A 15,587-nucleotide genomic window follows, 5' to 3' on the forward strand; every position below is an offset into this window, starting at 1 on the left:
AAGTATTGAGGAAACATGGCTATTAAAGTTGGTAAATCTTGGGAAAGTTTATTTCAGAAAATTTTGGGCATAATTATAAACGTAATTACAGTTTGACATTCCCAGGTATAAAAACAGAAAAGACTTTGCAATTGGTACTATTCAGTATTGCCTACTTTTAGGAGTGCTTGAATTTGAAATGTATTAAAGACTTTAATGGATATTGACATGATCAGTGTACACATAAAAAATAGGATTCCTCGTTTACTTAATAAACACAGAATATATTTTATTTATTTTAAAGGCACTTCTTTGCACTTAGTAAAAGTTTAATAAATACAAATAGAAAAATTAGACAACAGGCTCCTATACAGTTTTCGATTTACATAAAGTATTTGACACACACACGAACAAACGTATTTACATTCACGCGAAATAGCACATTCAAATAAAATATACATTAGATAATCTAGTTTTAACCAGCTAAAGATTCGGTGACAAACACCTCGGCTTAAATTATAGTTCACATAATAGCTGAGTCTCATGAGGAAAGACTGGGATTCCGGGCGGTTTCAAATGCCTGAAATTACATTTTTGGAAATGGGATAAGTAAATAATTGGTTAAACCTTTTATAAATCATGTAAGAACGAACCTTTTGTGCGATTTTTAGCAGACCCTCGTAGGTGGCATGACCAGTCTGCTTGACCATGCCGTGGAATACCTTAGAATTCGCCACCGTCAGTAGCTCGTAAGGCGACCCAAACTCTACAGCTCTGCCAGCATCCATGACCAGCACCTTGTCGGAGTCCATGATGGTGTGCAGGCGATGGGCTATCGTCAAAACAGTGCACTCCTTGAACTTATTTCGAATGGTGGTTTGGATAAGGCCATCTGTTTGGGGATCCACATTGGCTGTGGCCTCGTCCATCACCAAAATGCGATTCTCGCGGAGGATGGCCCTAGCCAGGCAAACCAACTGGCGCTGACCCACGCTGAAGTTGGTTCCACCTTCGGTGATTTTGCTCTGCAAGCCACTGGGAAGATCTGCCACCACATCCTTCAACTTCACCTCCTCTAGGGAGCGCCATAGCTTTTCATCGCTGTACTCGTCGAAGGGATCCAAGTTGTATCGCATTGTGCCGGAGAACAGAACGGGCTCCTGCGGGATAATTGAGATCTTGCTGCGCAGGTCGTGCAGTCCCATCTCGTTCGTATCCCTCTTGTCTATGAGTACGGATCCGTCGTTGTAGGACAGTCGGAAGAGGGCGTTGATTAGCGAGGATTTCCCCGCCCCGGTACGTCCCACGATGCCCACCTTCTCCTTCGGTTTAATGACAAAGCTGAGTGACTTGAGCACGTTTTCCGCCTTTGGATCAGGCGTGTAGCGTAGGCTCAGCTCGTCAAACACGATTTTTCCTTGCTCTGGCCAGGACTTGGGTGGCTTCATACCAGCTGGCGCTTCCAAAGCTCCTTCTGGCTCTATGTCCTCGTACTCAACCACTCGCTCTACGGCAGTCATTGTGTTCTCGAGCTCGGCGGATTGACGCATTCCCCACTGCACCATGCCGGTCATTCCCATCGCCTGCAGGGGACAGAATCCATGAGAAAATCAAACATTGAAACTAATTTGTAATGGCTCACCTGTGTTATTGCCAGGCCCACATCGCCTCCGTTGGCCGGAGGAAAGAAAAAGAAACTGAGAGTAATGATCGCTATGTAAATCACACAAAAGCAGTCCAGCCAATAACCAAATGCGCGTGAAGTGCTAATGAACATGTAAAATGCGGAGCTATGCATATCCTGGTAGTTGTCGAACTCCGACTCCAGGACGCGCTGAGCTCCGAAGGCACGGATGGTGGACAGTCCGGTTAACGAGGCGGCCAAGTGCGAGTATACTGGAGATCGAGCTGTAGGAAAACATAAGTATCCATTAAAGTTTAAAGCATACAGAGGTAATGAATGTGCACTTACTAATTGCTTCCATGCGCTTTATATCCCTCGAGGTCTTTAGATAGAAGGTACGCAGTTGATAGAAAATGATGCCCAGCACTACGGTTGGTATGAGAAATAGCGGATTAACAATCGCTATGACGATCACTATGCCAGCAAGTGAAAGGAAAATCTGTATGACATCCATCATGACGGCGGGCAGCACTTCGTCAACTTGTCCCATATCCTTGGAGAAACGGTTAAGGATACGCCCAGAGGGATTCGTGTTGAAGAAGTACATGGCAGCTCGGGTAATACCACGAAACATGGAGTTGTGCAAACGAATTGAGGCTTTCATAGCCAGATTGAAGAACAGAAAAGAGCGCGCCACGGTCACTATAATGGTCAACACTGTGATCACCGTGAATATGTACGTGTCCAGCATTTCAGCGTCCACGGGCCATCCAAGATCCTGCAGCCATATCGAAAGGCGGGGCTCCAGTTCCTTAGAGGCGAGTGTGTCATTATGATACTGATCAGCCACTTTGCCCTTTTTGGTTACCCTAAAGCGGAACATTTAAACTGACTATATAGAATGTAACCATTAAAGCTGATTTCTTACCAATAGGAGAGAAAGTAGTCGCCCAGCGAGGCCAATCCTTGCGAGAGTACACAGAAGCCCATCATCACAAAGAAGGCGAAGAATCCGCCGCCCGCCTTGAAATACTTGCTGTAGAGACCCATGCCGATTTGGCCAACCACCTGGCGCTCTTGATCGATGGTCTGCTCCGCCTCCGCATCCAGGCACGAGTCTGCAATGGACAGCAGGGACTGCTCGCTGTTGCGACGCTGGTCGGAATGGTTGTGACTGTAGCTCCCTGATCGTGAGCGAGACCGGTCCTCTGATTGATCATCCCGCTCCGGGTCGGCCAGCATGGAGGCAAAGTCCAGTCCGGACTCGCGCAGCGACTCGTATGTGCCCACAGCACTCACGTGACCTTTATCCATAATCACAATCTGATCGGCATGCTGCAAGAACTGCAGCTGATGGGTCGCCAAGATTACGATCCGTTCACGCAAATAGCCACGCATGCACTGCTCGAAAAGATGCCGGGCCACATGGGTGTCCACCGCACTGAGTGGATCATCCAGCAAGTATATGGAGGTCTCCCGGTATACAGCTCTCGCTAAACTTATCCTCGCTTTTTGGCCACCCGATAGAGAAGCTCCGCGCTCTCCAACAATAGTTTTATCCTTGAACGGAAGCAACTCGAAATCCCGCTCCAGGGCACACTTCTTAACCACCTTGGCGTACCGCCGGCGGTCCATTGGCTGGCCGAAAAGAATATTCTGTCGCACGGTGCCAGAAAAGAGCCACGGCTCTTGGGAGGCATACGACATGGTTCCATTAACCTTTATCTCGCCTGACTCTGCGGGCAGCTCTCCCAGAATGGCTTCGATGAGACTGGATTTACCAGATCCAGTGCGTCCAACGATGCCCAGCATTGTGCCAGGTTGAACCCGAAGGTTTACCCCATTAAGTGTGTAGTCGGGGGAGTTGACGTCCCATTTCGCCATAAGTCCGCTGATAGAGATTCCCGCCTCCGACAGCTTGGCGTTCTCATTAATTGTGGAAAGCGGTGGACCCAAAAGCTTATCCTCGGCTTCATCGCGATCCTCGTCTTCATCAGCATGGACCGTCGCCTGATTGCTGCCTGGCGGATCCTCTGGAATATCCACACTCTTATCCGAAACATCCGTCTCGTCGGACTGCATATACTTCTCCACGCGCTTGATGGACACCAGGGTCTCCGCCATGAGGGAGATGCCCTGGGGGAAAAAAACGGTCATGGTGGTGCGCAGGATGTTGTAGTAGGCGGTGATCAAGAAGGCCACTTCCGGGGAGAGGAGCGTCCCGAGCAGCACGTAGCCCACCAGACTCAGGAAAATTGAGACTCGTGTCAGAAAGATGATGAAGGAGAGCAGGATTCCCCTAATGTAGGACACATGTCGGATGGCATTGATCTCCTTCTTGCGGGCATAGGCCACCATATGCTCGAAGGGCAGTTCCCAAGCGTACATTTTGATCACCTGGATACCCGAGATTATCTCGTTCATCATCCGCACTCTCTCGTCCGTTCGCAGAGCGGTTCTGAGTCGCAGGACTGAGGTCTTCTTTCCCAGATAGGCTTGCAGAGGAATGAAGAGCAGCATGAAGGCCACACCAAACACGGCAGCGATTCCAATCTGTATAGAGATTTTAGTTTATCACTCGGGGTTCATTTGGTTCAAGTGGTTATCGCATTGCTCACCTCCCGGGACATCAGGTATGTGATAAAGAGGGTCTCCACTGGCCCCACCCACAGGTAGTGCACGAAAATGGTAGCCAGGTCCAGACGGCCCACGTCGTTGGACATAAGGTTGACCACATGTCCGGCCGTGGTGTCACCCAGTGCCGATTTGCTAAGACGCAGGGCTTTTCGGTAGATCATGCTGCACATACCAACGCGCATCTTGAGACCTTTAAGATTATACAAATATCAGTTGAGATAATAATAATTCAGAAAAACTATGCCTTTTAGACAAAATTGCTAATAAGATAGGGTTAAAGATAATACTACAACTGACATCGATCAATTCGATACTAAATTAGAGTTAAACTGCAAATGAATACTAAATCCTATCAGTTGAATAACGGAAAGTATTCAATTTACACATTTATTTGACAAGCAGCCCATTAAAATTTTTTTCCACTTATTTTTAATTCAATGCACTTTCTGTTTCAGGGACATCATCATAGAATGTTCTCATGCTTCGTAAATCAATCTTAAAAGTGTTATATTTAAAAAAAGGTGGTTTTCCAACTCTACTGATTAAGTAGTTCAGCGGTTCCACATAGCTTATAGATAATTTGTTATGTAGTTAATACGTACTAAAATACATTTCTGACTAAAAGTTTGTTTGGAGAAATAATTATTAATAAATAATTAGTATTACAACACATTGTTTATATACTAAATTCCTTAATGATCTTGCTTTGATTAAGTATACAGTAAATTCTGTTGATAAGTTCATTTTCATGAGAAAAAACCCTTGACTCACCCACATGCATTGTGCCTAGCATATAGGGATGCATTATAATGACGTTGAGGGCGCTGCACAGTATCACTCCACCAGCATAGTAGTAGGCCGCTTCAATGGATTCCGATCCATGTGAATAGTAGGAGATGAGTTTCAACAGGAAAATCGGCTGCAGCGTTCGGAGACCCAACTCCAGCAGGAAGAGCACCAGACCGAGGAGGGCGAAGTACCAGCCAAACACCCGTAGGAGAGCCCTAAGCAGATTAGGTTTTCCTTTGGTCTTCTCGAGTTCCTTCTCCCAAGAGGCGCACAATTTGTTGCCCAGGGTCTCTGGAAAAATTGCACAAATGAAGACAATATAATCACATGTGCAAGACTCAATAAATTCGGATTATGAAAACAATGATTGCCCAGAGACACAGTTATCAATTTGGGAAAATAAAAACACAGAATCATGGGCGCAATTGAAGAAAAAAAGCAAATCAATTGAGTCGGTCAACGAACATACTATGTACTTGCATCGATCAGTCAAATTAATTGTTCTCGTGATAACTACATACATTGCGTTTCGAAAATGTAAGACTGTTGGAATTACCATTCCATTATCTACAAATAGACTGATATTCAACTATGACTTGCACCGATTACAAATATCTCCAACTGACACATATGATGTATTTATGCTCAAGTCGATTTATAATTTTCCAATACACCATTAGGTGAATACACCATTAGGTGAATACACCATTAGGTGAATGAGTCATGATCATAATTTCACCATACCGGACTTATGCTCCTTTAAGGCCCTATACAGATCTTTGGTATCCAATGTGTCCTTCCGACCCTTGAGAAAAGTGGGCATGGTGTACCTATAATTTGTTGTTCAGCGTTATACATTATAATTTAATAAAATTGTAAGGTATATACTTACCAGAAACATGCTGCCGAAATAAAATTTGATTTTTCTCGGGGATTTTCCGGCAGATCTGCCGTTTTTACCGACTGCATTTTTCAATCCCGCTAATGAAACTGAAATAAAGTGTATAAAGTAAAAGTGAAATTGATAAATTGAGCAGTAGCGGATAGCGAAATATGTAATTCTGCTGAGTGGTTTTAGAAACAAAAGTCGATATGAGCACAAACACGTCACGTCTTAATCAAACAAACAAAATGCTGTTTTATTTATCTATCATTTGTATTGACGTTGGCCTGACGACTCCGAGAAGTCAGCTTATTTTTGTGGGGAAACCATTCCATGGGTAGGGAAATAAGGATGGTGGTTGTGTCACTGCTCATAAGTATGTAATTCGTCATATTAGGGTTCGCTTTAACGACAAGCCCAGGGAATGAGAAACATTCGAGAAAAGCTTAGTTTCCAAAAACAAAACACGCAGTTGCCATTTCGTTGTACAGTGAATATTGAGTAATATACATTTTGTAAGAACAAATTTTAATCGTATTCTTAATCATAATCTGAATATAACCCTAGAAGGAGTTCTTTCTAAATAAAATAATTTAATTTCTCAAGCTTAATGGAAATGTTTTCATTAAAAAATTAAAGTATGTACACACAAATGTATGTATATAAAATTAAAATGTATGGTCTTTAATATTTAATATTACTTTATACCATTCTTTACTCATTTTTGTTTTATTTTAGCAAATTTAGTATCAAGTATCTGCATATCTTGTAGGTCTGGATCGGTGTTCCTACCAACATACGAATGCAAACTAAATTTGGTAGGTAGGGATTTCCGTCCCACGCTCAAATAAAATGTTTAAAACAGGTTATTTAAACCCGGAATCCCCAAGTTAAATATGTTGGTATCCACTGTATTTGTTTCTTCTCCGCCAGTTTTCACTCACTCCCGCTGAGAATAAGCACTTGGGCATTTACCGTTGCCCATTCCGCATGTACATATTTACTTATATATTTATGTATTTTGTTGGGTGTGCGAACCGTACCACGTTGTTGCTGACAAAAGGGAAACTTTTATCGAAATGTAAGCATTTACATTACATTTATCAGCCAACAAACAATAATTGCGCACAGATAAAGGCCGCATCGATGGTTTTTCGTTTGTCTGTAAATTATCTAATCACATGGATTTTTTCAGGCTTGCAAATTACCAAACAATCGGCGAGCACAATTAAAATAATTGCCGTTGCGATTGCCTGCAAATCACATGTACGTACATTTGTTTCAATATTGTTTACATTCAACAAAACCGAAGTTGGCGAACGTGAGAAAATCGCGATAGAAGACCCGGTCCAGCTGGCGGCAACGCAAAAAAAAACAATTCAGTAAATAATAAAATAAACTTAGGTCCGCGCGCCGGAAAGGGCAGCAGGCTACTGAATCGTATGCTGAATTCTGAACACTGGCGGCTCGGTTTCGGCGGCTATCGGCTCTTAATACGAAATTCGCCCCCAACCCCAGACGCACACAAACTACAGTAAAGCCTTCTAAACTTTAGCAAAAAACTTTTATATTAATTATAAACTGTTATGTATTTAAGCAAGCAAAATAAAATTAGAGGCTCGATTATGCGAATATTAACAAAATTAAACATGTTGTTTATAATCTTTTAAATAGTTCTCTATTTTGAGATCTCACTGTGTTTACCAAGCAGTATGAAGTTTTCGATTTTCATAAATCTACGAAATTGACCACCAGGTCCAGGCGCAAACAAATTCAAATTGTTATTTTTTAACTAGAAACATCCATATACATAGGTATGTGTGCAATATGCAACAAATACATATATTCATTCCATCAGAAAAAAAAGTAAAAACATTATTTTCTAAATTGCAGCTCATTTATGTCTTTAAAAATTAGTAAGTGGTTCCAATAGAAATTAAAGATCTTTTTTGGGAAAACTAAAACAGGAGTTACCTTTAAAATTATGTGGCTTAGTATTGAGAGATAAGTTATTACATTTGAAAAAATTTGGGCTCAGAAATATTTTAAAATACTTCATCAAATTTTGTCGTTTTCTTATGTTGGTAATATTCAATACTTTACTAGAAAATGTATATTTATAGAAGTATGACTGTGCACTCGTTACCCGTGTTCATGTTCATGTAGGAGAGTATGCACATTGCCATTTCTTGCTGACAACGGTGCAACAAGTACAATTAAAAGAATGGCATTAAACTAGTTCCTAGTAGCTAGTTTAAAGCTTATAACATCCAATTTCAATTTGAAAGTTGAAACTTACAACCCCTTTAACCTGACAAAAGGTTATAATAGTTTGGAAATTTGCTAAATAATTTTTAAGACAGTTAAAAAAAAATTAAAACCAATTTAATGCCTTCTATTCGAAAGTATCTTCGAGTTATCATTTTAAAAGAAGGCACCGTATCAAAATAGATTCCATTAATCCAATTCAATTTAAAAAATAAAACTTGTTTATCAAACAACTGATTATACTATAAGTCGCGGTAATGGCAATATGCTTTCTTAAATATCTCCTTTAGTCTTAAATTAAAAAATATCTATTGAACAAATTTAGGTTGAGTCCAAAACTTGTTAATATGGTAATGAACTGCAATAGCAAAACTTTGCACAACTGATCTGTCCATTATAATAACATTTTCTTTAAAGCCTTTTGAAAAACAATAAACACAAAGAACATTCTCAGAAAAATGATCTTGTACCTTCGGGCCACTCATTTTTAAAGTCATCAAAAATAGTTTTACTTGTATTCCTTTCCATTCTTATTACCAACGGAACTTTCCTTCAAGTGAAATAAGTAGGACTGCAATTATTTAGTCTATAAAATAGTTCCGATTTCCAGTTTTATTGTTGGGTTTATTGGTTGTACATTGATGGAAATGTAGGCCCACAAGACTTGAAAACAAACTACCAACTAGCGAATCGAGGACGACGACTTAGGCAACCAAGGCGGAGGCGGTGCTCGACTCGTATTTCCAGTTGGGCGGCAGGACGCTCTTGGTCTTGTAGTAGCGGGCCAGACGGTGGATCCTGGACTCGACCAGAATCAGACGGAACTTGCCGTCCTTGTCCTTGCGGTTGCGCTCCAAATGCTTGCGGATGGCCACGGCCTTCTTGATCATATGGTACAGATCCTCGGGAATGTCGGGCTTCAGACCAACCGACTTCATGATGCGCAGGATCTTGTTTCCGTTGACGAAACGCACCTGGGCCACTCCGTGCGAGTCACGCAGGATGATGCCTGCAAACAATGAGGAATACGGGAAATTTGATTAACATAACCTCAAACAACAACACAGGGGGCTCGAACTTACCGATTTTGGAGGGCGTCAGACCCTTCTTGCCCAGCTTCTTAATCTGGTCCTTGACATCCTCAGCGTTCAGCTTCAGCCAAGATGGGACAGTGCGTCTGTAGGGGAGGGCTGATTGGGAAATACCCTTGCTGTGAACAAATACCCATATTGTTAGTACGCGTTTATGGCGGCGCCTGTCAAAATCGAAACGTCTGCACCATGTGCTTGCCTTTGGGTGCGATTTGTAACCGGCTTAACCCCTTAGGAATCGCATTTATCACATTCATTTGCTTATCCCGCACGGCTGGCACATTTTGCAAACATTCTGCTTTGCACAGTTGCATCGGAAACATTAAAAAATCGCATTTTTACCCAGGAGCGTGCATACGACCCATCTTGATAGTCTAGTTTTTGACACCGAAAAGAAGGTGGAGACTTTTGGCACGTTGACAGCTCTGTGATTGTGGAGATCTGTCAAAGTAGGTATCGATAGTGGCGATAACAGGCGGCCATCCGATATATTGTCATAAACGAATGATCTTTGTTAGAAGTAGAACAAAACTTTATTAACAAGCTGGTTTGGCATTTATTAGTATACAAACATTTTCGTTATTTTATAACTTGGAGAATTCAACTATCGATATGTTTAGTTTCTTGATAACCAAACTCTACACACACACACACAGAGTTGCTTTGCCTAGATTTTATTTACAATCCCAAGCTGAACGGTCATATTATTGTTTTCGGACCAAAAATTTAACATAAAAAATGCATTTAAACAAATATAGTGAACTGCTGGAGCGACTTGAGAGCGAGGAGTTTGAGGTGAGTGGTTTAGTAATCTTAAAAGTGTATAAGACATTGAAATTGCTCCGATTCCACAGCAAGTCGAATTGGGAGCTGAAGTCTACCAGCAATTACTGGCGATTTATCTTTATCAAAACAAACTGTAAGTACTGCATATTTATGAAACCAACAACAACATTTCTGACACACAATTCATAGGGCCAATGCCAAATTGCTGTGGATGCGAATTCCGGCTAAATTAAAAGAAGACAAAGAACTGGTCCAACTGAACTTGCTTAATCAGGCACTGCAGAACAATAACTATGCCGATTTCTTCAAACACATCAAGTACGAGTGGTCAGAGAGGGTAAAGTCACCTGTTGAAGATCTCTTAAGTAAGTTAGCATATAAAAGTTTCTTAAATAATTATAACAAAGAGAATTCTTAGTCAAACAACGCGGGGAGCTGTTTAGACTGATGGGCAGCGCCTATGTGTCCATATACCAACATAATCTAATGGAATTGTCCCTGATGTCGGAGGAAGAACTAAAGAAAGCCTATGTGGTCCTTAATTGGACTGAGGAACTGGACGGCGAGCGGGTGATCCTTAAGCCCAAGGTTCAGGAATCAACGCCCAGTCGCGCCAACGATGATCAGTTGCTCAAGCTGACAGAGTTTGTAACCTTCCTAGAGAATTAAGCTCCAATAAAATTGATTTAATTTATTTTGTGGAGTTCCTGCTGAAGTAGACAGTTTTTCGTGCAAAGCATGTTTTATATTATTTGCTAAGTTTCAGTTATTTTAAATATATTTTAAATAACTGAAACCCTGCTTAAAAGCCCTAACTCCTATTTATGATTTTCAAGCTGTGAAAAATATCGATGTTTCTACCTTTCTGCAAACATCGATAGTATCGAGTTATCATCGATTTTCGTGCCAGCACTATCGTTGTGTCACTTGGGGAAAAAAAATTGCACCGAACGACGACGTACGATTTTCATTGCAAAAGCAATCAAAGAATATTGTGTAGAACACTTGCGAATTGGAGCCGAGGGAAGAGAGAAGATTGCGAAATTATTTTGTAACCCCAAACAAGCGAATTGCGAATCCCCAGAGGGCAAAACCTAGTTGGTTGCCTGCAGAATAGAAAAACCGATTTTCAGTGCGTGTGTGTGAGCGCAGCAGCAACAGCGGAAAAAATGGCAGCGAGCGACAAATCAGTCGACGATTCTCTATATCCCATTGCGGTACTGATCGACGAATTGAAGAACGAGGATGTTCAGGTTAGTATCGGGCAACCGCCCCGCCCAAATCTGCAGGCCTTTCCCGAAATTTGCGAAATATTCTAGTGTTAAAATGGGGAAGCGTGCCTGGATGCCTGTGTATTTGTGCAAAAATGCGTCACTGTGTGTGCATAGCTATTTGTGTGGGTGAATGCCTGTTAGTGCACATAAAAATTATTCCATATTTCCATGTACACAAACTATTTGTTTTCTGGAACAACATAAAGAAAACCTATTGTTATTAATTAATCAAAATTATCTACATAGGTTTTTATCTGCGCATTCCAAACGAATTTGATATTTGCTTAACTTACATGTATCTATATATAGATATCATAATTTACGATGTTTACAAGCACGAATTATTTGCATATACAATTTGCAAATTCTGGTTTTATAAATAGAACAACTAACTGTGATTATTCAGCAACAATTAAAAAACACTGCAATTTTAACATACTCTATTACTTGAAGAACAAACGTTCTTATCTTAATACTAATCTAATCTCAAAAAGAAAACAATTATTAAGCTTTACAGAGGCTTAAATACAACATAGCTTTTTCGATATTTATCTTTTTAAATGTTCTGGTTAATTGTGATTTATTAAAAAAAAAAAGTGTGAAGTTTAAAAAATTATAAGAATCTACTTTGGCTGTTTAGTTTAATAAAATAATTTTGATTTGTATTAGCTCTGTTGCGGGAGGTAAAAATTTAACAATCAGCGATTTTGGTTATCGGCAACAAATATTTTGTGTTACCATTAACTATTATTAGCACCCTCCAGACAAGCCCGAAAATTGAAATTCCGCCAGAAATGGCTTTCTACTTTTGTTTTGTCTACATATAATCCAATCTTTTCGCTTTACATAACAGCTTCGACTCAACTCTATCAAGAAACTGTCCACCATCGCTCTGGCTTTGGGCGAGGAACGCACACGGTCCGAGTTGATTCCCTTCCTCACTGAGACCATATACGATGAAGACGAGGTGCTGCTGGCCCTGGCCGATCAACTGGGCAACTTTACAAGTGAGCAAATAGAGAGTAATTATTGTTATGAGTTTTCTCTGAACATTCCCCTCCTTTCCTTAACAGGTCTTGTTGGCGGACCCGAGTTCGCCATGTACTTGATCCCGCCCCTAGAGAGTCTGGCCACAGTGGAGGAGACTGTGGTGCGGGACAAGGCCGTAGAATCTCTGCGCACCGTAGCCGCTGAGCACAGTGCCCAGGATCTCGAGATCCACGTAGTTCCGACTTTACAGCGCCTGGTCTCCGGTGACTGGTTCACCTCACGCACCTCCGCCTGCGGCCTCTTTTCGGTCTGCTATCCGCGGGTCTCGCAGCCGGTGAAGGCCGAGCTACGCGCTAACTTCCGCAAGCTCTGCCAAGACGAAACACCCATGGTGCGTCGCGCAGCAGCCAACAAGCTGGGCGAGTTTGCCAAGGTCGTGGAGATAGAGTATCTGAAGTCCGATTTGATTCCGAACTTTGTGCAGCTGGCACAGGATGATCAGGTACGCTGATATAACACATTTTCTGTATATTGCCCTTATTTGCTTCGATAAGTCTTTGATTTTTCTAATCAGAATTTTATTAAAATTCTGAACAAACGCGTATCCAAGTAATCAAATAGGCAATTAGAAAATACAGCTTGCGTGCTTGTATTGTATTTACCATTAACTTAACTTGTGCATTAACTTAACTCAGGACTCTGTTCGTCTGCTGGCTGTGGAGGCTTGTGTCAGCATCGCCCAGCTGTTGCCCCAGGACGACGTGGAGCACGTAAGTGGATAAGCATTGATATACGCAATACCTTGGCTTACAAAATTTCCTCAACGTCTTAGCTGGTTCTGCCAACACTGCGCCAGTGCGCCAGCGACTCTTCGTGGAGGGTGCGCTACATGGTGGCCGAGAAGTTTGTGGACCTGCAAAAGGCCGTAGGTCCAGAGATCACTCGTGTGGATTTGGTGCCCGCCTTCCAGTACTTGCTCAAGGACGCTGAGGCCGAGGTTCGGGCTGCCGTGGCTACTAAGGTGAAGGACTTCTGTGCCAACCTGGACAAGGTTAACCAGGTCCAAATCATCCTTAGCTCCATTTTGCCGTATGTGCGCGATCTAGTTTCGGACCCCAACCCACATGTCAAGTCCGCCTTGGCCTCTGTGATCATGGGCTTGAGTCCGATGTTGGGTGCCTATCAGACGGTAGAGCAGTTGCTGCCCCTGTTCCTTATTCAACTCAAGGACGAGTGCCCGGAAGTGCGCTTGAATATCATCTCGAACCTAGACTGCGTAAACGACGTTATCGGCATCCAGCAGTTGTCGCAGTCTCTCCTGCCCGCCATCGTCGAGTTGGCCGAGGACTCCAAGTGGCGCGTGCGTTTAGCCATCATCGAGTACATGCCTGCTTTGGCCGGTCAGTTGGGTCAGGAGTTCTTCGACCAGAAGCTGCGCGGTCTCTGCATGGGCTGGCTCAACGATCACGTATACGCCATTCGGGAGGCGGCCACCCTCAACATGAAGAAGCTGGTGGAGCAGTTCGGAGCTCCCTGGGCCGAGCAGGCCATCATTCCCATGATCTTAGTTATGTCGCGCAATAAGAACTATTTGCACAGTGAGTAGTGGGTATAGAAATTTTCAAGAGTGATTTTTCATAGTGATTTTTTGTTGAACAGGAATGACCTGCTTGTTCTGCCTGAACGTTTTGGCAGAGGTCTGCGGCACAGATATCACTACTAAGCTGCTGCTGCCCACAGTCCTCCTGCTTGCCGCCGATCCCGTGGCAAATGTTCGATTCAATGTGGCAAAGACCCTGCAGAAGATCTCGCCCTTCCTAGAGGCCAGCGTAATCGATGCTCAAGTAAAGCCCACCCTTGACAAACTGAACGCGGACACGGATGTGGACGTCAAGCATTTTGCTGCACAGGCCATTGCCGGCATAGCAGCAGGTAAGCACTGATAAAATTATTGGTGGGGTTTTACAGGACGCGGCTAATGCAGCATGCATCTTTTTGAGGTTAAAAATTCCCTTTACTTAAAGTGAATGAGGTTGACAAGAAATCGATGAAAATATTTAAAATTTTGTAAACATGAGAAATCCATAGACAAACATTAGGAAACCCACTTTTAAAAGTATGATTTTCTTATTTAGAGATACATTTTGCGAGCTTTTCCATGTTGTTTATACTACTAATCTTTTACCTCGTAAAGAATCAATATTTTAAATTTATTTTTGTTTAAAAGGTGTTCAAATCTAAAAAGAGGTTTAATTTTAACTTCATATAGAATATTCATTATAAATTGCTATCCTGATGTAGAAATGGAACTGAATGTGTTTAGAACCTCGGTGCCGCCTTGCATGGGTGCAAAAATTGAGGCTGCAATGGATTCAAAGCTGATCGTAGAACCGCCTGCACAGCCGGCGGCTGAAGATGACATACTGCAGGAGATGAACGGCCAGGCAGCGGCGGCGGTGGCGGAGCCGCCCAAGGTTGAATCGGAATGTTAGAGGATGAGTAGCCAACCATAACAAGTGTGATGTGCCTCCCGCTGTCTCCAGCCAGTTCCACTGCCAATATGTTCAATTCCCCTCGCCATGACTTAAATTCACATCTCATTGTTTGTTCAAGATAACGAAGCTAAATACCAGATTAAAGTGCGAATGCAGTGGACCAAGTTATAACCGATACTAATGTTGTACCATCTTTTTCTGTCTCTTTCCCGGTAACATCTCCACCACGTGGCCGTCTCTCTTACCCACTCTGTGTTTGTGTGCAATAATATATTTGTATATTTGTTTACAGCGTAATCAACCTTCTTGCATCTTTTTTATTCTATTTTTAAAACTGTATGTATTTAACGCCGGCAACAAAACATATTATGTAGCAACAACACTTAAGAACGGAAATTTGTAGTGGATCCCGGGAGGTGTTTAACGCTGCAGCCGATGCTGGATGATGGACGGAGTTACAATCGGACTCGGGAGTTCAAGGAGCGGACCGGAGAAGTGCCACCATGGTCAGCACAGGAGGGAGACCCACTAAACGCGACACAGCTAAACATTATTACTTACATACTTATATTATACATAAATTACCACATAGGCATAAAGATCATTATTAAAAACATGTGTAGAGTTCGGAACATTTGATCGCATCTGAATGCAAAATAAAATTGTAGTGAAACAACAAGGATGGGATTTTTAATAAGTCCGAATTATACTTACTAGCGGAAAAATATAAATTGAATATTACACAACTATTCGTATGGTTTTGAATTGTGA

At 42.2% G+C, this 15,587-nt stretch overlaps 4 protein-coding genes across 6 annotated transcripts; 2 read left to right on the forward strand and 2 right to left on the reverse strand.

Annotated features, from left to right (window-relative positions):
• Positions 1-242: 242 nt before the first annotated feature.
• LOC108051674 (probable multidrug resistance-associated protein lethal(2)03659) lies at positions 243-7,339 on the reverse strand. Its single transcript, XM_017133843.2, has 10 exons — positions 7,187-7,339; positions 5,922-6,019; positions 5,774-5,859; positions 5,012-5,320; positions 4,222-4,430; positions 2,532-4,156; positions 1,952-2,472; positions 1,622-1,887; positions 633-1,562; positions 243-559 (listed from the first exon to the last, which is right to left on the reverse strand). Exons 2-10 carry the CDS (start codon positions 5,996-5,998, stop codon positions 521-523), a joined length of 4,062 nt encoding a protein of 1,353 aa, XP_016989332.1. The 5' UTR covers positions 5,999-6,019; positions 7,187-7,339; the 3' UTR covers positions 243-520.
• A 1,421-nt stretch (positions 7,340-8,760) lies between these two features.
• LOC108051659 (40S ribosomal protein S13) lies at positions 8,761-9,733 on the reverse strand. Its single transcript, XM_017133827.1, has 3 exons — positions 9,614-9,733; positions 9,263-9,390; positions 8,761-9,189 (listed from the first exon to the last, which is right to left on the reverse strand). The coding sequence occupies exons 1-3, from the start codon at positions 9,634-9,636 to the stop codon at positions 8,885-8,887; spliced, it is 456 nt and encodes a 151-aa protein (XP_016989316.1). The 5' UTR covers positions 9,637-9,733; the 3' UTR covers positions 8,761-8,884.
• A 198-nt stretch (positions 9,734-9,931) lies between these two features.
• On the forward strand, positions 9,932-10,751 carry LOC108051658 (COP9 signalosome complex subunit 8). The gene is made up of 4 exons (XM_017133826.1): positions 9,932-10,066; positions 10,126-10,190; positions 10,247-10,422; positions 10,476-10,751. Exons 1-4 carry the CDS (start codon positions 10,010-10,012, stop codon positions 10,724-10,726), a joined length of 549 nt encoding a protein of 182 aa, XP_016989315.1. The 5' UTR covers positions 9,932-10,009; the 3' UTR covers positions 10,727-10,751.
• Positions 10,752-10,956: 205 nt separating this feature from the next.
• Positions 10,957-15,495, forward strand: LOC108051657 (serine/threonine-protein phosphatase PP2A 65 kDa regulatory subunit). Of its 3 annotated transcripts, XM_017133825.2 has the most exons (8): positions 10,958-11,310; positions 12,185-12,338; positions 12,405-12,823; positions 13,017-13,091; positions 13,154-13,919; positions 13,981-14,253; positions 15,109-15,152; positions 15,220-15,495. In XM_017133825.2, the coding sequence occupies exons 1-7, from the start codon at positions 11,227-11,229 to the stop codon at positions 15,111-15,113; spliced, it is 1,776 nt and encodes a 591-aa protein (XP_016989314.1). In that variant the 5' UTR covers positions 10,958-11,226; the 3' UTR covers positions 15,114-15,152; positions 15,220-15,495. The 3 variants fall into 3 exon arrangements, with proteins under 3 accessions (XP_016989311.1, XP_016989314.1, XP_016989313.1); XM_017133822.2 differs by lacking the exon at positions 15,220-15,495 and having other exon boundaries at positions 10,957-11,310; positions 14,623-15,173; XM_017133824.2 differs by having other exon boundaries at positions 15,109-15,495.
• The last annotated feature ends 92 nt before the right edge of the window (positions 15,496-15,587 follow it).

This window comes from Drosophila rhopaloa, unplaced genomic scaffold, assembly GCF_018152115.1.
Source record: "Drosophila rhopaloa isolate 14029-0021.01 unplaced genomic scaffold, ASM1815211v1 contig_2, whole genome shotgun sequence".
Lineage (NCBI taxonomy): Eukaryota > Metazoa > Arthropoda > Insecta > Diptera > Drosophilidae > Drosophila > Drosophila rhopaloa.